This window comes from Hypanus sabinus, chromosome 13, assembly GCF_030144855.1.
Source record: "Hypanus sabinus isolate sHypSab1 chromosome 13, sHypSab1.hap1, whole genome shotgun sequence".
Lineage (NCBI taxonomy): Eukaryota > Metazoa > Chordata > Chondrichthyes > Myliobatiformes > Dasyatidae > Hypanus > Hypanus sabinus.
The window spans coordinates 90,775,135-90,801,968 of record NC_082718.1 but is presented as its reverse complement, the minus strand read 5'-3'; the positions used below and the strand labels follow the sequence as shown (position 1 = coordinate 90,801,968).

The 26,834-nt window shown below is 38.9% G+C and overlaps 1 protein-coding gene across 5 annotated transcripts in view; it reads left to right on the top strand.

Moving 5' to 3' along the window:
* The window catches only part of LOC132404122 (calcium/calmodulin-dependent protein kinase kinase 2-like), a 90,445-nt gene that overhangs the window by 34,955 nt on the left and 28,656 nt on the right, over positions 1-26,834 (top strand). For 3 of the 5 annotated variants that reach the window (XM_059988175.1, XM_059988174.1, XM_059988176.1), the window contains exons 6-15: positions 26-159; positions 3,868-3,904; positions 7,471-7,492; positions 17,639-17,727; positions 19,422-19,621; positions 20,283-20,336; positions 20,451-20,524; positions 20,711-20,798; positions 22,376-22,504; positions 23,024-23,124. In XM_059988175.1, the coding sequence (XP_059844158.1) occupies positions 26-159; positions 3,868-3,904; positions 7,471-7,492; positions 17,639-17,727; positions 19,422-19,621; positions 20,283-20,336; positions 20,451-20,524; positions 20,711-20,798; positions 22,376-22,504; positions 23,024-23,124 (928 nt within the window). Of the gene's footprint in view, positions 1-25; positions 160-3,867; positions 3,905-7,470; positions 7,493-17,638; positions 17,728-19,421; positions 19,622-20,282; positions 20,337-20,450; positions 20,525-20,710; positions 20,799-22,375; positions 22,505-23,023; positions 23,125-25,813; positions 25,864-26,834 lie in introns of all 5 variants that reach the window. The other 2 variants (XM_059988178.1, XM_059988179.1) reach the window with 1 other exon arrangement.

The window sequence follows — 26,834 nt, the reverse complement described above, 5'->3', positions numbered from 1 at the left end:
ATGATGGATCTCATCTGCTTATTAGGTCGTCCTCCACCTAGAGGTGCCAAAGCAATTCCACAAACCTCAGTGCAGCCTAAAGGACCTTTGGATTGTGTGTACCAAGAAATTGCTATTCTGAAAAAGTTGGATCATCCAAATGTGGTCAAGCTAATTGAAGTAGGTTTTGACTTTTTCTTTATTTACTATTTAACAACTGAAAAGACTATAATATTTGTTAAAAATAGTTTGATTATCAGAATTCTTTTAATCTGCATCCTACATGCATGAACATAATTTGTTATCTTAACTATTTTTAAAATGCTGTATCAGTTTGCAAACCTTAATTGTCTTTTTTTCAAACATGCTGCAACAGTATTTGAAGTATTCATATGTTGCCTTATTTTATTGCTGAAAGATTTCTCCAGCATAATAAATATTTTTAAAACATTACTCATTTATCCTATAATGCAAACACGAGGAAATCTGCAGATGCTGGAAATTCAAGCAACACACACAAAATGCTGGTGCGTTCCACCAGCATTTTGTGTATGTTGTTCATTTATCCTATTATGGTTTTGTGAAGAAATATAAAAAGTTGGCAGAAATTTGATTTTTCTGAAGAGCAGCTATGTGCTGAGGCATGAGAGAATATTGGAGGAGGGAATAATTCCTAATACAGCATGCATGTGAGGCAATTTGCAAAAAAAAAAGAAATATTAGTGTCCAAGTCCCATATATACGGGGTGGATTGAAAGTAAGATAAAGTTTGTTTTAAATTGTGTTCTGTTTTACATTACTTATCATAGAACATAGAAATCTACAGCACATTACAGGCCCTTCAGCCCACAATGTTGTGTGAACCATGTAACCTACTCTAGAAACTGCCTAGAATTTCTCTAGCACATAACCCTCTTATTTTTCTAAGCTCTATGTACCTATCTAAGAGGCTCTTAAAAGACACTATTGTATACTTATCATTGAATAAGTTATATATTTAACAAAATTTATTTTTACAACTATTTTAATAATTGGAGCATCTTTTTAAGTCTTCAAATATTTCAGAATATTATTGCGTTCAGAAATATTCAAAATCCCTGAGAGCTGTCAAAGTTTTCATGGTATTTTCTGAATATCTTCTCCAGTGTGCCATTCAAGGCCCTGTCATTGCTTATGTTATTAGAACCTGGAATGTTTCAAGCTAACGAAGTAAGTTCCCACATCTGGACCAGGTTCTTTCATAGATATGGAAGAAAGCCTTTATTGCCAAGGTGTAACTCAATATGACTTTTCTGAGCAGGTTATTACATTTTAGAGTGGATCCTCATTGAAATATGAATGTGTTTTACATCATTTCCTTACTAATTTCTCTTTGGGGCCCTTCTGTCCACATCTTTTCCACCACCTTACAGCAGTTTGTCCTGTTTGGCTCATTTCCCCACGTTGACATTTTTATTTGTTATGTATGTAAAGTGGTGTAGATGTTTCAAATCCATTTGAATGTTCAAAACATTAATAAGGCAGTATTGCATGTACCACACTAATGGCAGAAGTGTAACAAGTGGTAAAAGTACCACCTTACAATTATGCTGCAGTGCTAATCTACCAGAGGCAAAATAAATCACACAGCTTTTCATACTTGCAACTGTTGCTTATGAGCATATGGTTAAAACTGAATAATATTTACTGTAAATGACCACAAAGGGTTCTGCAGATACTAGAAATCCAGAGTAATACACACAATATACTGGAGGAACTCAGCAGGTCAGGCAGGATCTATGGAAAGGAATAAAATGTCAACATTTTAGGCCAAGACCTGATGAAATAATATGTATCATATGCTTTTACACTTCTCCACAGTAAGCTAAATATGCATGAAGTAATATATTAATATGTAATTTCCCATCTAGTCTGGTTTAAGCCCAACTTTGTGTAAATTTATAATTATTAATGGATAAACCTTGAATTGAACCTGGACAACAAAAGTACAAAAATTGATTAAAAGCATAACCTCTCATCAGAAAGTACTCACCCCTTTAGTGTAAGCTCAGTTATAAACTTAGTCACAGTATTGTTTGCAGATTTGAATACATCATTGGTTTGACAGTCTAGGGAAATAGCTATATTAATATAGAGTTTCAACTGTACATAATTCATTAAACAACTGTTTTCCCATGATCAACATGTTTAGGCATTTTGATTATTGCTGAATTCTGTTTTAGTGTGAAAGAAGTTATTGGTGATTCTATTTTTATCTTGTAGAATGCTGGAAGAGATTTGTGCATTCAAGATATAGGAAATAGATTGCCCTCCTTACAGTATTTTCTACTGTATTTTCAACCAGCCATATAGCAAAATTAATTAATTTTAGCTAAAATATTTTCAATTGCTTATGTTGGATTAAAGTAATTTTGCTACAAAATTAAAATATTTTCCAATTCTCAGTTAAACACCCAGAAATATATGCAGTGTGATGAAAGGTAAAACAATGAGATTTATCAGAATTGACTACCTCATGTTGCAAAGTGTCTTATAATTTAGAACATAGACCTTAGAACGTTGCAGCACAGTCCAAGCCCTTTGGCCTATACTGTAATTGATCTTTTAACCTATTCCAACGTCAATATCACCCTTCCCTCCTACATAGCCCTTGATTTTTCTATCATCCCCGTGCCTATCCAGGAGACTCTTAAATGTCACTAATGCCTCTACCACCACCCCTGGCAGCACATTCCAAACACCCACCATCCTCTGTGTAACAATAACTTGCCTCTGACATCCTTCTTTACTTTCCTCCAATTACATTAAAATAATGCCCCTTCATACGAGCATTTTCACCCTGGAGAAAATGTTTCTGGCTGTCCACTTGATCTGTGCCTCTTATCAACTTATACAGCTCTATCAGGCCACTTTTTACCCTTTGTTGCTCCAAAGAGAAAAGCCCTAGCTCTTTCAACCTATCTCATGAGACATGCTCTCCAATCCAGGCAGTATTTTAGTAAATTTCCTCTGCACTTTTTCTAAGACTTCCACATCCTTCCCATAATGAGGCAACCAGAACTAAACATAATATTTCCAAGTGTAGTCTAACCAGTGTTTTATAGAACTGCTGCATTACCTTGTGGCTCTTGAACTCATTCTTCTGACCAATGAGGGCTGATACACCATATGCCTTCTTAACAGACCTTTCAATTTGCACAACAACTTTGAGGGATTTATGGACATGAACCCCATGATCCCTCTGTTCCTCCACACTGGTAAGAAACCTGCCATTAGCCCTGTAATCTGCCTTCAAATTTGACTTTCCAAAGTGTATCACCTCACACTTATCTGGATTGAACTCCATCTGCCACTTCTCAGCACAATTCTGCATTCTACCAATGTACTTTTATAAACCTCGGCAACCTTCTATACTATCCACACCACCACTAACCTGCAAATTTACTAATCCACCCTCCCACTTTTTCATCCAAGTCATTTATTAAAAGTACTCAGAGCTAGGGTTCCAGTACAGATCCCTAAGGAACATCATTAGACACTGACCTCCAGGCAGAATTTGCTCCGTCTACAAACACATTCTGTCTCCTATGGGCAAGCCAATTCACAGAGCCAAGTTTCCATGGATCCCAAATGTCCTGATTCTCTGAATGATAGTAAAAGTGATATTATTATAAATATTACTAATGTTTTGCACAAAGGGTTCAAGTAGGTCCACCACCATCTTAATGTTTCTTTGCTAACAGTAGATAATAAGTGCTAGCTAAAATGGTTTGTAGTGAACCTACAACTTAATTTTTTTATTATGGTTCTGTGTCTTTACGATGTGTTCTAATACTGAGTCTTGTTCAAAGTATAGGCGTATTTCAATGATACCACTCTCCTTTACAGGTGCTTGATGACCCCAATGAGGATCATTTGTATATGGGTATGTCCAATGAAAGCCTTCTGTTAGCTCATTTGTGTTCCGAACTAGCTTAGAAATAGTTCATTCTAAAAAGAATTACTAAGTTTAAAAATGTCATAAATTCATACATTATATTCAATTTGGTATAATGAATCATTTCAAACATTTCAGTTGTAGGAAGGAGGAGGTTGGATTAGTAAGTTTGTGAATGACATGAAAATTGGTGGTGGTGTGGAGAGGATATAGATCAGTGGGAAAGTTGTGTGGAGCTTTGGTAGATGGAATTTAATCCACTCAGCAAGTGTAAGGTGATGCATTTTGGAAAGTCACAGGGTGAGGCAAATACAGTAAATGCGAAGGTACTAAAGAATGTTGATGAATTGAGAGACCATGGTGCTGAAGTTCATACTTCCTTGAAAATGACAACACAGGTGGAGAGAATAGTGAAGAAAACATGTGGTATGCTTGCCTTCAAGGGTTTGGGATTACAATATAGGGGTTTGGATCTTTTGTTGAAATTTTACAAAACTAGTAGGCCATTCATGAAGGAATGTATACAATTTTGGCCACCACAAAAGAGAAACAATATGGTGGAGAGAGTGTGAAGGAAATTCATCAGCATGTTGCCTGGATTAGATTACCTCATTTATGAGGAGGGATTGGTTAAGATGGGTTTGTTTCCCTGAAGTCCAGGAGGCTGAGCGATGACCCATTGGAAGTAGGTGAGAGGCACAGAGAAGGTAAATAGTCAAAATCTTTATCCAGTGGTAGAGGTATCAAAAACAAGAAGGCGTAATTTTAAGATGAGAGATGGGAGGTTTCAAAGAGATCTTATGATTAAGTTCTATTTATTACAGGGCATAAAAGGATACAATCCCATTTTTCACCTTATTATACAAAACTCTTCTATAATTCTGTATTCAGCAAGTTATTTTTGGAGTGCAGTCTCTTATGTGAATTTTAGTCTGTAAATGTTGGCATCACCATCTCCCAAGATAATTTTTACCAATTTCAACAAAGTTGATCTATTAAATAAAAACTGAAATACCTTTAAATATTCAGCAAGTCTGACAGGATTTGTGGATAATGTAGAAGATTGAGGGAAGATTTCCCAGAAGTGTACAAAGTTGAGTGGTATAGATAGGGTAAATGCATGCAGGCTTTTTCTACTGAGGTTGGGTAAGACAACAACTAGAGATCATTAGCAAAGGGTGAAAGGTGATGTGTTGAAGAAGAGCATGAGAGGGAACTTTTTCACTCAGAAGGTGGTGAAAGTGTTGAACGAGCTGCCAATGCAAGTTGTGAATGCAGGTACGATTTTAAAATGTAAAAAAAATTTGGGTAGGTATATGAATGGGAGAGGTATGAAGAGCTATAGTCTAGGTGCAGGTTGATGTCACTAAGCAAATTAATGGTTTTACATGGACTAGATGAGCCGAAGAGCCTGTTTCTGTGCTGTAGTGTTCATCACTCTGTGACTCTAACCTGAGTTGTAAAGAGTCCTTGAAAGTGAGTCTGTAGTTTGTTGAATCAGTTCAGAGTATAAGTGAATTAAGTTATCCATGCTTGTTCAGGAGCCTGATGATTGTAGGGTAATAACTGTTCCTGAACCAAATGGTGTGGGTCTGCTACCTCCTGCACAATGGTAGTAGCAAGAAGAGAATATGGCCTGGTGATGAATACTATTTTCTTGTAGCACCGCTCCATGTAAATGCACTCATTGGTGGGGGAGCGGACATCAATGCTGTGATGGACAGGGTTGTGTCTACCACTTTGTGTAGCCCTTTCTATTCCTGGGCCTTGGTGTTTCCATACCAGACTGTGATGCAACCAGTCAGGATATTCTCCACTGTACATCTATAGGTCTGTCAAAGTATTTAGTGACATGCTGAATCTCAAAAGTTCAAAGTAAATTTATTATCAAAGTACACATATAGTATGTCACCATATACAATCCTGAGATTCATCTTCTAGCAGGCATACTCAATAATTCCATAATAGAGTAATAACCATAACACAAACAATGAAAAACTGCACCAACGGGTGTTCAACCAGTATGAAAAAGTCAACAAATTGTCCAAATACAAAAAGAAAGAAATAATAATAGATAAATAAGCAATAAATATTGAGAACTAAGGTAAAAAGTCCTTGAAAGTGAGTCCATAGGTTGTGGGAACATTTTAATAACAGGGCAAGTGAAATTCAGTGAAGTCATCTCTAATGAAGTTAGATTAAATTCCCTTTTTTTTCAAGAGCTTGCTGGTTGAGGGGTGAATGGTGCTTTCCTGCGACAAGGCTTCCTATAGATGTGCTCAGTGTTGGGGAGAGCTTTACCCGTGATGGACTGGGCTATATCCACTACTTTTTGTATGATTTCCTGTTCAAGGGCACTAACATTTCCTTACCTATCTGCGATGCAGCCTGTCAGTTTTCCCTCCACTACAGATTTATAGCATAATCTACACAAATTTCTAAGAAAATGAAGGTGGTGTTGTCCCTTCTTTGTAATGGCACTTATGTGCTGTTCATTTATTGTTGGAACAGTTTAGGAGGCCCAAGACAGAGTTCAGAGTGGGAGTGAATGCAAAGTTAAAGTGCAAGACAGCTAGAATCTCAGGGTAGCCCTTTTGGACTGAAGAGAAATGATTTGAAATAATGTTACCCATTTGAGTTTGGTTTTCTGTCTATGGAGGAGATCACTTTTGTGAGTTCCAAAGCAGAATGTTAAATATGTAGTATTCTAAATTATAATATTAAGTTTAATCCTCTATATTTGTTTATAGATATTTTTGAGTTTTAAATATGTAAAAAGATGTGGAAGTAGATTTATGGCACAGGATCAGCCATGATCTTGTTGAAATGCAAAGCTGGCTTGAGAGACCATACTATTGTTCTTGTTCATTATCTTGCATTTTAAGTAAGGTGTACAATTAAAATTACTAAATTGCATGAAGCTTAAAAAAAAGTTGCAGGGAAATTTGTAATACCTTGCAGAATGTTTTAGAGAAAAACCATTCCTCTTTGTTAGTATGTATAAAATTTGTATTAATAACCTCAACATAATGATTAATAGATATGAATAAAGTGTGAAAAATGCAGGAGGAGAAAGGGAACCATAATAAAGGAAACTTAAAAAGTTATGGAGGCAAAATGCATTTGTTTTGGGCAGTAAATGGAAGGAGAGGGGATCAGACATTGGGTAAATATTGATAACTATCCCATTTATGTTTGTGCAGTTTCTGGGTCATCCTGATATAGGTGGAAGTTTTCTTCTTGAAGTACACACCAACTTTCAAATCAAAAAAAGTATAATATTTAGACTAGCATCCTACTGCAATAATTAAATGTTTAAAGTGCAGCAGATATGCTTAAAATGCACGTCTGTTTCTAACACTAGCAGAGGTTCACACTTTCTTTTGGAAATTTTTTTATAAGCAAGCAGTGAAAACAGAATTGATAAATACACAGTTGATGTAAATCATAAAGAATTAAGTACCAAGATAAACAGCATTGAGAGTGTACTTCTGTGTGACTCAGCAAATAAAACATAATCTGATATATTATTTGTATTTGTATTTCTTTTTCAGTTTTTGAATTAGTGAAACAAGGGTAAGTATCTATCTTACTATTGATATTCTGCTTTCTATTTGTGCCATTTGCATACGTAAAAGCATAAGAATTGGGCACAGGATTAGACCAATAAAGCTCTCTGCTTCTTTAATCTTCTTCGCAATTATAAGATCACAAAAGATCTGATTATGATTTCAAATCACATGTTCATCCGTCTTTTACCACAACCCCCGATTATTTTGTATTTAACATTTCAATAATATTTGAACAATCTTGTACATATTGTTTGATTAAGCATTCTTGTACACTTAGTTAGTTATATGTAAAAATGCTTATGTCATCATGCTACCACGTGATATGTGCACACCTCGATTTAAGTAAACTCAAAGGAGAACCATGTTTTCAGACTCCTTATCTTCCTTTGAATTAATTTAATGTTTTGAAGTTAGAAAACAACAGTGGCAGCACGGTATTTTTAAAGCGACCCAGAGACAGTTCAAGACCAGCAAAATGCAGAGGAATGTTGAGTAAAAGACGTAGTCCAGCATGTGTAACAATTGGTTATTTAAGAAAGCAGCACACCACATATTCTTTGGAAGGGAAGACATGATCAAGTTATTAAAAAAAGTTTTAAAAATCAGAATTCGCAGATTTGTAGAAAGTGAGTACTGGGTGATGATAATCATGAATAAAAGCGTTAATGGCCTGCTACATCAGAAAGATTGACGAATTTGATTACAAGACGAGTAATTGGCTCACGTATACTGAACTATTGGAACAGTATTTTGAAGCAATCGAAATAGCAAATGAGTACCAATTTTGCGAAATGCATTGTGTTTAAAGGCATATAGTTTGCTTCAATGTTTGACTGCTCCAACCAAACCATGAGAAGTTAGCTTTGCTGTTATTGTAAGTGTGATGCAGGGATACTTGGAACCAAAGCAATTGTTGACTGGAGAATGCTTTTGGTTTCATAAGCAGAATCAGAAAGGAGTCCATTTCAGTGAATGTGGCTGAATTGAAGAGATTGTCAATTTGGTAATTGGCTTAATGATATACTGAGAGGTTTTTTAGTTTGTGGAGTCTTCAAGTCAAGTCACTTTTATTGTCATTTCGACCATAACTGCTGGTACAGTGCATAGTAAAAATGAGACAACGTTTTTCAGGACCATGGTGTTACATGACACAGTACAAAAAACTAGACTGAACTACGTAATAAAAAAAAACAACACAGAAAAAAAAACACACAGCTACACTAGACTACAGACCTGCCCAGGACTGCATAAAGTGCACAAAACAGTGCAGGCATTACAATAAATAATAAACAGGACAATCGGGCAAGGTGTCAGGCCAGGCACTGGGTATTGAGGAGTCTGATAGCTTGAGGGAAGAAACTGTTATATAGTCTAGTCGTGAGAGCCTGAATGCTTCGGTGCCTTTTCCCAGATGGCAGGAGGGAGAAGAGATTGTATGAGGGGTGCATGGGGTCCTTCATAATGCTGTTTGCTTTGTGGATGCAGCGTGTAGTGTAAATGTCCGTGATGGCTGTAGAGAGACCACGATGATCTTCTCAACTGACCTCACTATCTGCTGTAGGGTCTTGCGATCCGAGATGGTGCAATTTCTGAACCAGGCAGTGATGCAGCTGTTCAGGATGCTCTCAATACAACCCCTGTAGAATGTGATAAGGATGGGGGGTGGGAGATGGACTTTCCTCAGCCTTTGCAGAAAGTAGAGATGCTGCTGGGCTTTCTTTGCTATGGAGCTGGTGTTGAGGGACCAGGTAAGATTCTCCACCAGGTGAACACCAAGAAATTTGGTGCTCTTAACGATCTCTACCGAGGAGCTGTCGATGTTCAGCAGGGAGTGCTCGCTCCGTGCCCTCCTGAAGTTAACAACCATCTCTTTTGTTCACATTCAGAGACAGGTTTTTGGCTCTGCACCAGTCCATTTGCTGCATTTCCTCTCTGTAATCTGACTCGTCGTTCTTGCTGATGAGACCCACCACGGTCATGTCATCGGCGAACTTGATAATATGGTTTGAGCTGTATGTTGCAGCACTGTCGTGGATCAGCAGAGTGAACAACAGTGGACTTGAGCGTACAGCCCTGGGGGGCCCCCGTGCTCAGTGTGATGGTGTTGGAGATGCTGCTCCCGATCCGGACTGACTGAAGTCTCCCAGTCAGGAAGTCTAGGATCCAGTTGCAGAGGGAGGTGTTCAGGCCCAGTAGGCTCAGCTTTCCAATCAGTTTTTGAGGGATGATGGTGTTGAATGCTGAACTGAAGTCTTTGAACAGCATCCGAATGTATGTGGCTTTTTTGTCCAGATGGCAATGGCGTCATCTGTTGAGCAGTTGGGACAGTACGCAAACTGCAGGGGGTCCAGTGAGGGGGCAGCAGGGTCTTGATATGTCTCATGACGAGCCTCTTGAAGCACTTCATGATGATGGATGTGAGTGCAACGGGATGGTAGTCATTTAGGCAGGACACTGAAGACTTCTTCAGCACGGGGATGATGGTGGCAGCCTTGAAGCACGTTGGAACAGTGGCGCTGCTCGGGGAGATGTTGAAGATGTCAGTGAGGACATCTAGCTGGTCTGCACATCCTCTGAGCACTCTACCAAGAATGTTGTCTGGTCCAGCAGCCTTCCATGGGTTGACCCTCCACAGGGTTCTACTCACATCGGCCATGGTAAAACACAGCACCTGGTCATTTGTAGGACTTGCTTGCCGCCATGTCATTTTCTGCCTCAAAACGGGCGTAGAAGTTATTCAGCGCATCTGGGAGGGAGGCGTCACCTGCACAGTCAGGTAATGTTGTCCTGTAATTGGTGATGTCCAGAATGCCCTTCCACATGCGCTGTGTGTCGCCGCTGTCCTGGAAGTGGCTGTGGATTCGCTGGGCATGTGCACGATTTGCCCCTCTGATGGCTTGGGACAGTTTGGCCATTGCTATTGTTAGGGCTGCCTTGTCGCCTGCACTGAAGGCGGAGTCGCGGGACCTCAGCAGCGCACGCACCTCTGCGGTCATCCATGGCTTCTGGTTAGTGCGTATAGTGATGGTCTTGGACAGAGTAACATCATCAATGCACTTGCTGATGTAGCTGGTCACTGATGCTGTGTACTCCTCTAAGTTTGTAGAATCACCATCGGTTGCAGCCTCCCTGAACATATGCCAGTCAGTGTGCTTAAAGCAGTCTTGAAGAGCAGAGATGGCTCCTGATGGCCAGGTTTTCACCTGCTTCTGAACTGGTCTGGAGCGCCTGGCGAGCGGTCTGTATGCTGGGATTAGCATAACAGAGATGTGGTCTGAGTAACCAAGATGGGGGATGGGGTGCTCTGCCCGGTACGCATCAGGGATGTTTCTGTAAACCAGGTCCAATGCGTTCTCCCCCCTCGTTGCAAAGTCCACATACTGATGGAATTTGGGGAGCACTGACTTAAGGTTCGCGTGGTTAAAATCACCGGCGACAATAAACAGTCCATCGGGGTGTGCATTCTGCATTTCACTAATAGCCCCATACAGTTCACAGAGCACCTCCTTAGCATTAGCACTGGGGGAAATGTAGACACCGAATATATAAACAGAGGTGAATTCCCGTGGCAAATAAAATGGTCTGCATCTAACAGCCACAAACTCCACTTGTGATGAGCAGCGTCTGGAAACCAGCACAGAGTTCCTACACCATTTCATGTTGATATAAATACACACACCACCACCGCGAGTCTTACCGGAGGAGCTGCATCCCTGTCTGCTCAAAACAAGGCAAGCCTGTCTAGTGAATAGCGGCGTCCGAAATTCCATCAGTGAACCATGTCTCTGTAAAGTCGTACGTACAACAGACTCTGTACTCCCACCGAGTATTTCGTTGGAGTCGGATGTAGTCCAATTTATTGTCCAGGGAATGGACATTGGAGAGCAGAATGGACGGGAGAGTTGACCGGCTAGGGTTCACTTTTTGCCTGGCACGGACCCCTGCCCACTTGCCTCGCTTCCGCTTCCTCACACATCACTTGCGACATCTCCATCTCCAGCTACCAGCATCAGGCGAGTCCAAGGAATGTAAGCCCGTTTCCCTCAGCAAGCCGAGGTCGCGTAATTCAACCAGCAGATCTTTGTGAAGGTTTGTTTTTGGGTGATCTCTGTATTATAGTAGTATCTGGCGATGGTAGATAGTTGTTCTGTTATCCATGTGCCCTAATCGAAAATTGTGTATCAAACTTAAATTAGAAAATTAAACTAAAATAACACCAGGTCTAAGTGGCTGCTGTTGCCGTGCCACCTCAATCTTAAGAGAAAGCATTCAAAAACAGCTCCTATCTGAAGCACAGCTTACACCTGATAAAGGATAGGGAATTTGTAGTGTGCCTACAGGATAACGGAGACATGACTGCAGGGAGATCAGACCTGGGAAATGAATGTACAAGGGTATACTTGCTATCGTAGGGACAGAAATGTGGGCAGAGGGGGTGGGGTGGCCCTGTTGGTGTGGAATCAGATTCAATTCTTTGCAAGGGAGGAACATAGGATCAGGAGAAGTAGGGTCTGTGTGGATAGAACTGAGGAACAGTAAGGGCAAAAGGACCCTAATGGGTGTTGTCTACAGGCCACCAAACAGCAGCATGGATATTGAGTGCAAGTTGAATAGGGAGTTAACATTGGCATGTGGCAAAGGTAATGTTGCAGTAGTTATGGGGGATTTCAACATGCAGGTGAGCTGGGAGAATCAGGTTGGTGCTGGACCCCAGGATAGGGAGTTTGTAGAGTGCCTACGGGATGCATTCTTGGAACAGCTTGTACGAGAGCCGACCAGGGACAAGGCTATTCTGGATTTAGTGTTATGTAATGAACAGGATTTGATAAGCGATCTTGAAGTAAAGGAGCCATTAGGTGGTATTGATCATAATATGATAAGTTTTTATCTGCAATTTGAGAAGGATAAGGGCAGCTCGGAGGTGGCAGTGTTGCAGTTAACAGGGGAAACTATGGAGCCATGAGGGAGGAGCTGGCCAAAGTTAACTGGATGGATATCCTAGCAGAAAAGACAGTGGAACAGCAATGGCAGGTATTCTTGGGAATAATGCACAAGGTGCAAAATCAGTTCATCCCCCAGAGAAGGAAGGATTCAAAGGGGGGAAAGGGGCCACAGTGGTTGACAAAGGAAGTCAGAGATTACATAGCTTTAAAAAAAAAGGAAGTATGACAGAGCTAAGGTGAGTGGGAGGACAGATGATTGGGAAGTTTTTAAGGAACAACAGAACTTAACTAAAAAGGCAATACGGGGAGAAAAAATGAGGTACGAACGCAAGCCAGCCAGGAATATAAAGGAGGATAGCAAAAGCTTTTTTAGGTATGTGAAGTGAAAGAAGATAGTTAAGAACAATGTTGGGCCCTTGAAGAATGAATTGGGTGAAATTGTTCTGGGAAACAGAGAAATGGCAGAAGAATTTAATAAGTACTTTAGATCTGTCTTCACTAAGGAAAACACAAGCAATCTCCCAGATGTATGGATGGGCCAAGGACATAGGGTAACAGAGGAAATGAAACAGATTGACATTGGGAAGGAAACAGTGATGAGTAGTCTGATGGGACTGAAGGCTGACAAATCCCCAGGTCCAGATGGTCTGCATCCTAGGGTACTAAAGGAGGTGGCCCTGGAAATTGCGGGTGCATTGGTAATCATTTTCCAATGTTCCTTAGATTCAGGATCCGTTCCTGAGGATTGGAGAATGGCTAATGTTATCCCACTTTTTAAGAAAGGAGGGAGGGAGAAAATAGAGAACTATCGACCTGTCAGCCTGACGTCGGTGGTGGGGAAGATGCTAGAGTCCATTATTAAAGATGAAATAATGGCATATCTAGATAGCAGTGATAGGACTGGGCCGAGCCAGCATGGGAGTTTTTTGAGGATGTAACCAGGAGGTTAGACAGGGAGATCCACTGGATGTAGTGTACCTCGATTTTCAGGAGGCATTTGATAAGGTCCCACATAGGAGATTGGTGGGTAAAATCAAAGCTCATGGCATTGGGGAGAAGACATTGACATGGATAGAAAACTGGTTGACAGATAGAAAGCAAAGGGTAGTGGTGAATGGGTGTTTCTCAGAATGGCAGGTGGTGACTGGTGGGGTGCCACAGGGCTCGGTATTGGGACCACAGCTGTTTACAGTTTACGTCAACAATTTAGATGAAGGCATTGAGAATAACATCAACAAATTTGCTGATGATACTAAGCTGGGTGGCAGTGTGACATGTGATGAGGATGTTAGGAGAATTCAGGGTGACTTGGATAGGCTGGGTGAGTGGGTAGATACTTGGCAGATGACGTTTAATGTGAATAAGTGTGAGGTTATCCTGTTTGGGAGTAAGAACAGGAAGGCAGATTATTATCTGAACGGTGTAGAGTTAGGTAAGGGAGAAATACAAAGAGATCTAGGAGTCCTTGTTCATCAGTCACTGAAGGTGAATGAGCAAGTGCAGCAGGCAGTGAAGAAGGCTAATGGAATGTTGGCCTTTATTACAAAGGGAATTGAGTACAAGAGCAAGGAAATCCTCTTGCATTTGGACAGAGCCCTGGTGAGACCACATCTGGAGTATTGTGTACAGTTTTGGTCTCCAGGGTTAAGGAAGGACATCCTGGCTGTAGAGCAAGTGCAGCGTAGATTCACGAGGTTAATTCCTGGGATGTCTGGACTGTCTTACGCAGAGAGGTTAGAGAGACTGGGCTTGTACACGCTGGAATTAAGGAGATTGAGAGGGGATCTGATTGCAACATATAAGATTATTAAGGGATTGGACAAGATAGAGGCAGGATGCTGGGAGAGTCCAGTACCAGAGGGCATGGTTTGAGAATAAGGGGTAGGTCATTTAGGACAGAGTTAAGGAAAAACTACTCCCAGAGAGTTGTGGGGTCTGGAATGCGCTGCCTCGGAAGGTAGTGGAGGCCAATTCTCTGGATGCTTTCAAGAAGGAGCTAGATAGGTATCTTATGGATAGGGGAATCAAGGGATATGGGGACAAGGCAGGAACCGGGTATTGATAGTAGGTGATCAGCCATGATCTCAAAATGGCGGTGCAGCCTCAAAGGGCCGAATGGTCTACTTCTGCACCTATTTTCTATTCAGATGAGCAATGGAAACCGTAGATAGAGATGCAATTGAGTTGCAGTCAGGAACGAAAGTAAGCATGAACAAAGTGGCATTGTCTAAACAGAAACTGGCCTGGTTGAACAAATTGACCGTTGTGGTTGGGATACACATACACCAAACAAATGCAAATTTAAAGGAGAAATTTGTAGGAGATGAAATAAAGAGCATGTTGGGCAGACAAAAAATAAATGGACTGCTCAAGGAAGAGAAAAAGCTAAAAATTCAAATTGCAGTTTCAAAATGAGCACTAACCTGCATGATATTGAAACATCTGATAATGATGAGAATGACACAGAACTGTGTAGCCTTGAAATTTATAGTGTGAAAATAAATATGGCTTACGAGAAGTTAATGGCAAATTAATTAAAATGTAATTAGACACTGATTCGGCTGTTTCAGTCATTCCATAAGATGTGTTTGAATGTCATTTCAAAGGTAGTAAACTGAAGTCTGCAGGTATTCAACAAAGAAATTATGCTGGAGAACAGATAACTCCTGTAGGAATGACATTTGCAACTGTGAATTACAACAACCAACAAGCCATATTGAGTGTGTGTGTGATTAAAAATAGATGGACCAGCTTTGTGGGGGCTTGTCTGGCTAAGACAACTATTTCTTGATTAGAGATGCATCCATTATTTGCATGCCACATCCTCTGCAATGAAGCCATATGAAAGCAAATTAAGAAAGTTATTGGAGGATGCCACAACTGTCTCCATGCTGAACACCATGAGCCGTTGCCCAACAGAGGACAACCAGGTTTTGGTACCATCCTCTGTGCCTCTGGTCGGAAAGCATGTTTGACCAAGGAAGAGCCATGCTGCTCAGAAGAAGCATGGAAGTGACAAAAGCAGTGGTCCAACTACAGTTTTTATAGACATATCAGAGAAAGCTTCTGATATGTTAATCAGGCAGTTTTAAAATGGAAGTGAGTTCAAGGAGCTTCAGAAAAGTTGCAAGGATTTGAATTTTGTGAGTATAAAGAACCAGACTCTACTCTGTGTGCATTAATGTTAGTGCATGAACCTCAAGTAGGAGACAGAATGCTGCTTGTAAAAGTAGATGTAAAGACCAAACCCCAGCTGGATGAATGGAAGGCCAAAAAGAAAGGAGATAATGGATATATGAAAACAGAGGACTCATCAGAAAAGATTGTAGATGAGGAAACCAAGAAGACCATAAAGGGAGCAATAGCAGGATTAAGAAGAGAATACTCCAGTGATCTAAATGCACCTTCCCATGATCTAGATGCACAAACTGGAAGAAGAAAAATAAAGAAGAAAAGTGACTACCACTATCAGAACCACTTCCTGCAGTGTCGGAGTCAACTCCTGCAACTAGCATGGAAGAGGCCCCAGAACCTGAGATTATTTTACAGCCACTAGTCTTACCTGCCAAGCAATAATATTGCTTGTTAAGAAAGATGATATCTCACCAAGTTAAAGAATCCTCCACTGTGATTAAATCTTTAAGCCTGAATGGGACATTTTAAAATTTTACTATGCTGTGAAGTCTGTATATAGTAGTTGCATTATAATATATACTGTGTATATAGTTCAGATGCATTCTATATTGAGTTGGAGTTTATTATAATAAGCTTTTATTAGCTTTCCTGATTATTTACTATACCTGCTATTTACTTTTGAGTCATGCACTAAGTCATCCTCTGCATCTTAAGAGCTCTGCAAGTCTTTTGCCATTAGTTTCCCTAAATTTATACCCAAAATAGATGAGTTGACATTTTTGTCCATTTACTACAACTTTTGTCCATTCACTAAATTATCTCCTTATAACCTCCTTACATTTAAGAGTTTTTCTGTGAGTAAGAATAGATGCTACAAGATATTTGCTAAGATGTTACACTGAATGTTTATGCCATGATGGAGGTTGTAATATATTGATCTGGATTGAAGATTAATTAGCTTACAAAAAGTAATCATAAATGAACCTTTTTTTTGTTGATGAGATGTAATAAATTATATGGCTCGGGAATCTGTTCTGGGTCCTCAAGATTTTACCACTTTCGTAAATGAATTAAGGATGCAGAAGGAATGGTTGATAAATAGTAGTGTCAAAAGTGAGAACTTTATCTTTTATTTGCTACAATAATTTTTCAATGTGATATCTTAGCAAATGCCTTGTGAAAGATGTTGTTTAAATATCTCTTAGAGCTAATCAGCTGACCACACTCTTAGCCTAATTTTGTCAGTTTGCTTTTACTTACCCACTCTGCTTTATTGCACCCATGTTTTATTTTAGTAAGTTTAAAATACTATTCTAATTGAAAAATTAACTGAACACTTATTGTGTTTGATGCACTGCAAATTGTGTGTAAAAAAAAAAGAACGCACATTCTAATGTTTCTGGATGGAATTCTCCCAGTCTGGAAAAAAAAACATACAAATTGTGGCCTCACTTCAGAGAAAGTTTAGGAAAACAATTAATGTTATTTTATTTGAAAAGCATTGCTTTTATGTGATTGTAATTTTTCCTGTTATTCTGATTATATTATCACTTTTCCAGTAATTCAATATTATTTCTATTCCTCTAATCTACAAACCAGTTTGTTTTACCTTTGGTTTTTTTCCCTTTCATCTTGACAGTGTAATTACAATATTGTGTTCTATGTTCATTTCTACAACTCCACTAAGAGCATCATTTTAATTGTTATCAAGCAAAAACTCAGTTTGATATTTATAGCCAGTTGTCTTAAGAGTGGTGTTATATTTAAAATGGCAACCACAGAAGTATAAATTACTCTTGTGTCAGAAGATTTTGTTCACACCATGCATCCAAGTCTTGGATCAGTTTGGCACTTCAACTATTGTGCTGTCTGGAAATGACATTGGTGATTAATAACTTTGCTAATGATCCCGCTTCTCTCAATCTGAACAAGTGACCTTTCTAACCTCTCCTAAGGACTTGCAAAAATTAAAACTATTAGATCTTCATTCATCCTACAGCTCAGTTAAATATTGTTTATGTTGGGACTCCAGCCTTACCTGTTTGTTTCCAATTGATTATATATTGTTTCAGCCCTGTGATGGAAATTCCAACTAATAAACCCTTGACAGAAGAACAAGCACGATTCTACTTCCAAGATTTGACCATGGGAATTGAATTTTGTAAGTGCATGACCTATTCCTTTTGTGTGTTTCTGAATAGAGAGAGGGAAAGAAATGTAATGTCTGTTTGACATACTTTTTTAAATTCCTCCTCTTACTTCACTGTATCATGTGCACTCTCTAGGAAGTAAACTGCTGAATCTTTTCCTGAGCGATGCTGTCAGTAGTGAAGTGGTTTAGGTATGAGAGTGATTCAGTCTCTCACTCTTGTTCTCTCTCTCTCTCTCATTACGCATGTCTGAATTTGGAAATCAGAAGTAAGAAATTATTAGAAGCAATCCAAATGATCCTTTAATAATAATCGATAAACAAAACATTCAATAATTCTGGCAAAACTACTTTGAACTGAATGACCTTTTATCAGGAAATGGGGATGGAGATAAGTAGGCTTTTGAAGCAGAAAGTGAGGGGGAAAGAGGAGAGAAATGAAAAGAAAGGAGATAAAGCAAAAGACAAGAAAAATAAATGAATAATACATTGGTAGTGCAGGATGAAAGGGGAAATTGCTGAATAACAAAATAAACTTTGGAGGAAGTGAAATTAAGCAAAATAGCCAGGTTGTCTGAAATCACCAGAAAAGTAAAATTATGGCTGTTTTGAAATGTGAAATGAATAAACAAGAAGTGCAGATTTCCTGAAATTGGTGAGCTCATTACTGAGTCCAGAAAGCTGAAATGTGTCCAATTGGATGAAAAATTGTCCCATTAAGCTTGAATTTCATTGGTGCAGTGTAGGAAGTCAAATATAGAAGTCAAGCTAGCAGTGGGCAATGGTAAGTTCAAAGTTGCAGCTGATTGTTAGAGTTGAAATGCAGAACTGAAGAGACAGTCAGAGTGGGAATAAGATAGTGAATGAGGTAATCAAGTGTAGATTGTGTGACTGTTCTGTGAAACTCTTGTATTCAGTTTGTATTCGGTACTCAGAGGAGTTCCAACCAAGAGATGCTTTTTTTTAGAATATTGACAGTTATAGGTGTGTGTATGTTATTTCCCTCATGCATATTACAATTTCATATAAGGGGTCAATTGTTCTTTTCATTCCAGTCCAGAACTTTTTTCGCCCGGACTGTGTGAATCTTTGAAATTCTCTACTTGAGGTCTGATGCTTCAGTTGCTGAATACATTCCATACACAAGTCGATAGATTTTTGAGTGTTAAGAGAAATGAAGTAGGATGTTATCTGGCAACATGACATTGATGTAAAATATCTCATGATCTTAGTGAATAGCTGAGGAGGTACAAAGGTCTGATAGCATTTCTTCTCAAGCATAATCCCAAGTATTCACACTATCTCATACCTCTTCTCCTCTCCCCCTCCTCCTCCCTCCTCTCCTCCCCCTGCCCTCCCTCTCCTTCCTGTCTTCCTTAAAACCTGTATATCCCTGTATATCACCAACATGTTTTTCTCTTGATAAATGTTACTTGACCTGAATGTTCTAATAATAGCTTTCTTCTATTTGTACTTGAAATATGGCTTGAGTTCCTTGCTAAATTTGACACAAGTTTGCTCTTAGCTTGATGTTTAATTACTCAAAAGTGTCTCAGGTATGTGTAGGTAATTGGTTTTATTTGTATTAGGGAAATTAGTTTGAGATATAAAGCATTACTCTGTCCCTCCTGCCCTAAGACGTAGTGCTGCAGATTTTAACAATGAAAATAATAATAAAAATTTAACAAAATGTTCTCTTTGTGCAGTGCATTATCAAAAGATCATTCATCGTGACATTAAACCTTCCAATCTTTTGGTTGGAGAAGATGGACGTATCAAAATTGCTGATTTTGGGGTTAGCAATCAGTTTGAAGGAACTGATGCTCTTCTAACCAGCAGCGTGGGCACTCCTGCATTTATGGCCCCAGAGACTATTTTAGAATCCAGGAGGAATTTTCATGGAAAGGTAAAAACAAAAGGAAAATTTTAATTTTCTGCAAAAAAAACCTAATTAGCCTTAAAATATATTTAGCTGAGATTCTTACATTTGTGCTGTTTCCCACTTATTTTGCATTAGAACTGAGTTTTAATCTTGACATGTCAACTTTAGTATGATAATTTTTGCCTATCTGTTTTGTTACAGACGCTAGTAGCAGTTTGTAACCCATCCCTTTAAGTGGGAAGCCCCTTCCCTAAGCAGTGGTTACTTTTAATAATGAGGAATTACTTTTAAAGCAAACTTAAAGCTATGTGTTCTCATTCTGGATCAAAAAGAAATAGTTATGCCAGTTACTATTTAATAAAGCTATAAAATTTGTATTTTGTACACTTGATTTATTGAAAAAGTCTAATGGTCATGGAAAAAAATAACTAAATTTATTGCAAAAGGTAAAAAAAAACCTAGTGAAGGAACTTCTACATACCATCAATTCATTCCCCTGGAAATTTTAATGTTAGAAAAATCAGCCTTGGGGCTTTCTTAAATTCTTAACTTGAATGTATATTCAATTATTATGTTTATTTACATGGAGTGGTCTTTCAGTATGTTTTCTGAAGACTTTAGCTTCAGATGTATAACATGTTGCTGTGTGTTTAATTTTGATTCTGATTGTGATTTCTCTGATTAGGCTTTGGATGTCTGGGCGATGGGTGTCACATTATACTGCTTTGTTGTGGGGCAAGTAAGTAAAAGTAATTAATACAGCAGTTTCAGTAAAGCTCTTTAACACTTTAATGACCAAACCAAGCTGTAAGAAAATGGATATGAAACTGATAAAGCTCTGTTTTCATCCTAGTGTCCCTTTATGGATGATCATATATTAAGTCTGCATAACAAAATTAAGAACCATCTGGTGGAATTTCCTGAGCAGTAAGTATTAATGATTAATATTTTTTCTAATTTTTCTGAATTTTGCTATTTCTAGCTTTATCATTTTTTAAAATTCTTGCTCAGTGACTTAGATTTGCAAACTTCTGTGAGTTGAGGTGTGTGATAATTTAATATGGGAAGTCTTGCTGCTCTTTAACTGTCTTTTTTTCCCATTTTGCAAACTAGGTCAGAGCTCTCTGAAGAGGTGAAGGATCTTATTTTTAAAATGTTAGATAAAAACCCAGAAACCAGAATTACTGTTTCACAAATCAAGGTAACAAAGGGAAACATTGTTTCTGCAATTTTTTGGAGATTTCTTTGTTGATATATGCTTTGTCAATATTGTTATAAACATATGAGTAAATTGAAATAAGTTGTTACACTTTTGGTTAGTCTGTAGTTCAGTACACAAGAAAATAATTTTGAGGAGGATACCCATATTATTCAGACAACCATTTCACAGTATGTCCACAGTCAATGAGGGGCAATATCAAATGAATAAAAGCATATGATTGCCAGCTCGTAATTTCAGCTGGCGATACACTTTACTAGGTACAGCAGTAGAATACAGTGTAGTCGTCTTCTGTAGCCCATCCACCAAGGTTTGATGTGCATTCTAAGTTGTACTTTTGCACACTACTGATGTAACTCATGGTTATTTGAGTTACTGTTGCCTTCCTGTCAGCTTAAACTAGTTTCAGCATTCTCCTCTAACCTGTCATTAACAAGGCATGTTCGTCCACCAAACTGCCACTCATTGGATGTTTTTTATTTTTCACACCATTCTCTGTAAACTCTAGAGTCTGTTGTGTGATCAGCAGTTTCAGATGAATTCAAACTGTTCCATCTGGCACCAACAATCATTCCACATTCAAAGTCACTTAGATCAGTTGAACAGCAACTGAATCTCTTGAACACGTCTGCATGCTTTTATACATTGAGTTGCTGTATGTGATTGGCTAATTAGATATTTGCGTTAATGAGTAGGTGTACATGTGTACCTAATAAAGTAGCCACTGAGTGTATTAACTTGGCCTGGATTTTGTAGGATTTTTCCAGAATTTGTGCATGAGTTAGTGATGCTTCTCAGCAGAGTTGCCATTAAGTTTTAGGATTCCTGCATTAATCCCCATCTCTCAAACTATCTAGCCAAGGTCAGTTGGTCATTTTCCATCTCCTGGCCTGTCCTTTAAGATTCTCCATACTATGGAGAATTTACACTTGTATTCTGAACCAGATGTAACATAAACCCACTCATTTAAATGAAATGTTCAGAAATAATGAAGAATCTTGATAGTTAACAAAACTAAAGGTGGGGCTTTCCCTACTGTTAATGACTCCAAAGAGTGGTGATGTTCTTATCCTGGCCTTTGCACATTAATCCATTATGGAATTCATGGCCTTTCACTCAGGGCCCTCCCATTTGGCTCCAGAACCATCTGGGGAGTGATATCTATCTTTAATAGTGAAGGCAAGTTTGGGAAATGAGGGTAGCATGGACTTTATTGCCTTTGTCTCATTGTGAGAAATAGAGTATGTGGAAGAAAGAGGATTGGTGGTAGGATCTGGGGAGTTGCCATTCATGGGATGTGAAGTAGATAAGTTTACCAGAAGGAAAACACTACATCCAGCCCACAGTTTTGCTGAAAAGGTATGGAATCATTGTGTTATGACAGTAGTTCTCATAATATGGTTAGAATAAAGTTTTTATAGTTGTAAATGCAAAACTTATTAACAATTGTATATTTTTGTTTGATTAACAATGTGGTCAGTTATTACTATAACATTAAAGTGAATATCCAGGAGTATGCTGAGGAACCTATTTTTGTGGTTATTTCCTTTAACTTACAGTTGCATCCATGGGTAACGAGATATGGTGCTGAAACACTCCCTACAGAGGATGAGAATTGTACGCTTGTTGAAGTAACTGAAGAGGAGGTTGAGAATTCTGTAAAACATATTCCAAGCCTAGCAACAGTGGTAAGCAATAATGTTAATTCAGAGTCACAAATAAATCACTATGTCCTGTAAATATGGTCCATGCTGATGATACATGGACCTTATTTACCATATGATGATTGTATCTATTTGCCTAGTCTTCAGCAGGTCATAGAAACGTTTTAAATTATGCATATCTATCACTTGAGCCTCAGATGTCTCTAATAATGTTGGGCTCATTCTGGTATGTTCTAATAGATATTCTTTATTGTAGCGTATCCATTTCCGGTGATTAAAAATATGATAATAAAGTTTGTCACATGTAGATCTTTGCTCCACAGACAACTATTTCAAAATTAACTTCAATTTCAAAAGTCAAAGTTACTAAGCACTATTTTTCCAACACTATTTTTCTTTATTGTTAGTAGCGTTTAAATGTAAACATATAAACAAAACCAGATTACTTTTTATGTAAATCAGGGGCTCTAGATGTATAAAGGAACATAGTTAATCACATGCTTTCAGATGTAGAACAGTACAAAATTTATGCTTTTTCACTAGATTCTTGTTAAAACAATGTTACGCAAACGCTCCTTTGGAAACCCTTTTGAGGGGAATAGGAGAGAGGAAAGGTCTTTGCCTGCATCAGGAAGCATTCTTGTGTAAGTAAACAGATACATTTATTCTTTGTTTTTACGTGATTAGAAATAAGATGCAACCACTTAACTGCATTGCTTAATATCTTCAAAAGCATTTTTTTTGTCTAAAAATTCCTGCTTTTATTTCTTAAGCCCTTATTAAAATAAATAATGCAGCTCTATATTAATTCATGGCTTTTTTTTAAAAAAAAGAGTACATTTCAGTATGGCAGTTCCCATTTTGCCATCACTGTGGTTTTACCATGGTTTCTATAGGCATTTTTACAAAGCCAAGTGCTTCAGATGCTATATTGATAAAAAAGATTTCTCATTCACCTGTAGTCCGGTAACAGCATAAAAGCACGTTACAGCCAGCAACATGACTGATTTCTACCTCAGTGCTTCAGCCTGCATTTTTTCTCAACTTTGCCTAGCTGAACTTTAGATGCACAGAAGATTTCTTACTGGTACTATTTAAATTTAACTATTTGCTTGTAGGTTTCTGAGTTGTTTCTTCTACTTAAAACTGTAATACTCCTTAACATTGGTGTAGTTGTTTAAAGTTTTACAAGTTTACATCAAGTAGATTGGAAGTTGCCAAACCAGTTGCTTCCACATACAGGTGAATTGCTGTGGTGTCTTAGTGAAAGGGCTTTTATTACCTCTGCATTACCCTCTCCAGTATACAAGTATTCCTAGCAACATCTGGAATATGAGGAGTTGTGAGATCATAGCATAAAATATATGTTATTGCACTGAATATTTTATTGTAATTAGTCATTCCCACGCACTTCTCGATATGACATAAATAAAGACATTCTCACCAGTGTTTATGAAATATGTATGGATTAATTATTGAATCATTCTGAGGTAATTATTGTTTTGTTGGAGATTTTCTATAATTGACTAAAGATTGAGTTCAGGTAATGACCTGGCTTGTCTTTTAGCACATATATGGTCACTTTAGCTATTGTGCTTAAGAAGCTGGTTCCATGCATATAGCCTGCCTCTGTTCTTCTGGAAATGGAACATAACGGAGAAAATGAAGTAAGGCCACACTGAGGAGAGCTCAGAAGAAAACAAAAGCTGTTGGCAAGTGATGGTGTTTAGGGATTTTATTTTCTTAACAAAGCTTTACAAAGCTGCTGAGGACCCATACTCATAACATCATTAATCTCATTGCTGATTCCAGAAAGAAGCAGGAAAAAAGAGGTTTTGCATGAATTGTAGGCTGCCCTGTGATGTAGAATATTATCGGCTGCAGAAAATCAACCTTACAAGCTCCTGATCTGAATTGAATGATATTCATCAGTAGAACTGTATTCACCCCACTTGATGCTATTGGCTTTGGAAAAAAACATTACATCTTCATGTATTTGGGTACTCTGGCAGGCTTTTGCAGCTTCAAACATTTAGTTGTGCTGACTAAGTTATGTAACCTGGCTTTTCAAAGTAATCATCTGATTCCTTCCAGCAGAACTAGTCTGGAACCTCACCCTCTGGCAACATTGCTATTATTTTGAGAACATGTGTTTCCTATCTCAGCAAACAGATCCTTCTGTCTAGCTTCTAAAATGCTTGTATTCAGACTCTTAAGCGATGGTTTGCAAGTAAAAGATTGAGTGCTAGTATTTCTCCATAATTACTTAGGACAGCTTCTCTTACTGGGCAAGTCCCCTGTCCATGGAAAATATAACTGGAATTGGGTTGTATTGAGAAAAACAAGAAAAATATCTTCAGCTTATATTTTTTTAAAAATGAGAGAGAAGATGTATTAAAAATGCTGAGACCTTCATTGATCCTTTCTGTGCTGGCACAATAATGTTCATTCCCAACATCATTAGTGCTGTTGCCTTCATGACAGTTTAAGCAAACAGTTCCTCTGACATCGAGGTTTTCTTTTTTTTGTTATCTACTTTTATGTATCACTTTATCCTGCAAGAGCAGCATTTGAGTGAATACCCTGTGATATCTTTTGGTGTTATGGCAGTTTGGGTTGAGAGTGTAGGAGCAGTGAGCTGTGGGTGTGGGACTTAAAAAAAATAGTAGGTATATGAGGGTGGAGTAAATCGTATGAAATAGTTAACTATTGATTGGTGAAGATTGTTGTCAAGTATATGATGAGTATTGTGAATAAATTACCTACTTTTTGGCCAATTTAAGCACTGTGTCAAATTGGAAAGGTAGGGTACAGGCCACATGGAGGAGGCAGGGCCAGAGCCTGAGAGCATATCGAAGCGGCATGGCCAGAGGACAAGAACAGGGAACAACCTGAGGTTTGGCTGATCTAAACACTGGGCCAGATTGAAAAGATCAGGGTGTCGGGGCCAGAGGAGAGGGATGGGCGAGGTTTACTCAACTCTGTGCTGACCTGAGGCTGTGGTCTGCAACTGACGGATTCCTGGATCAACTGCAGTAACGATTGGCTTCATGGCTTTGGGCTCATTTTCTTAAACTTCATTTCCACGTGTTTTTTTGCTTACCTTTATTATTTGCAAGATTTAATTTTTTTTGCACGGGGGGGGGGGGTTGTCAATCTTTTTTAAAATGGCTTCTATTGTTTTTTTATTTTGTGGCTGCCTGTAAGGAGACGAATCTCCAAGTTGTATATACTTTGATAATAAATGTACTTTAAATATGTCTTTGGAGATTGACCCCACCTTAAGAATATATCTGATTAATACAGTGTTTTCTGACATTTGATCATTATCAGAAACATTTCTCATGGATGACACAAACTTCAAAATGACATAGAACTTCCAGGTGAGGCAACACTTCACCTATGAGTCTGTTGGCGTCATCTGCTGTGTTCGGTGCTCCCTGTATGGCCTCCTGTATATCAGTGAGACCCAACTTAGATTGAGAAACTGCTTTGCCGAGCACCTGTGCTCTGTATGCCATGAAAAGCGGGATCTCCCAGTGAACACTTTTTTTTTTATTAAACAAAATATACTTTATTCAAAAGTAAAATTATGTACAATAAACCATTCAATGACTCTCAATCCTTTACAAATGTTTCCATTACGGTCTTTACATTTCCACACTTTCAGCCATGCAGGTGGCACTCTGTTATTTCATATTTACATACCCTTGTTGAGGGGTATACACCCCGCTCCTCTGCCCCTCAACTCCCGTGGGAGAAGAACTCTAAACTGTGGTCCTTCCCCATTGGGCCCTTGTGGTGATGCACCAAGTTTCAGTGCGTCCCTCAGCACGTACTCCTGCAGCCAAGAATGTGCCAGTCAGTAGCATTCTCCCACAGACATCTCCATGTGCTGGTAGACCATCAAGTTTCAGGCCAACCAAAGAACATCTTTCACCGAGTTGATGATCTGCCAGCGGCACTGGATGTTGGTCTCTGTGCATCCCCGGGAACAGCCTGTAGATCAGAGAGTCCTCTGTTATGCAGCTGCTGGGGATGAATCTTGATGCTGTCCCTTTAATCCTCCTCTACACCTTCTCTGTGAACCCACAGTGTGCAAAGAGGTGGGTCACCAACGACTCCTCACTGCCGCCCTCCCATGGGGAGCGGGATGTGGAGACGACATTCCAGGTGTACAGGGGGGATCTGACTGGGAGGGCACCTCTCACTGCCAGCCAGGTGAGGTCTTGGTGCCCGTTGGTGAGGTCTGGCGATGAGGTATTTTGCCAAAAGAACTGGATGGTCTGCTCAGGGAACCACCCCACTGTGTCCATCATGTCCTTCTCCTGCAGTGCCTGCAGGACATTACATC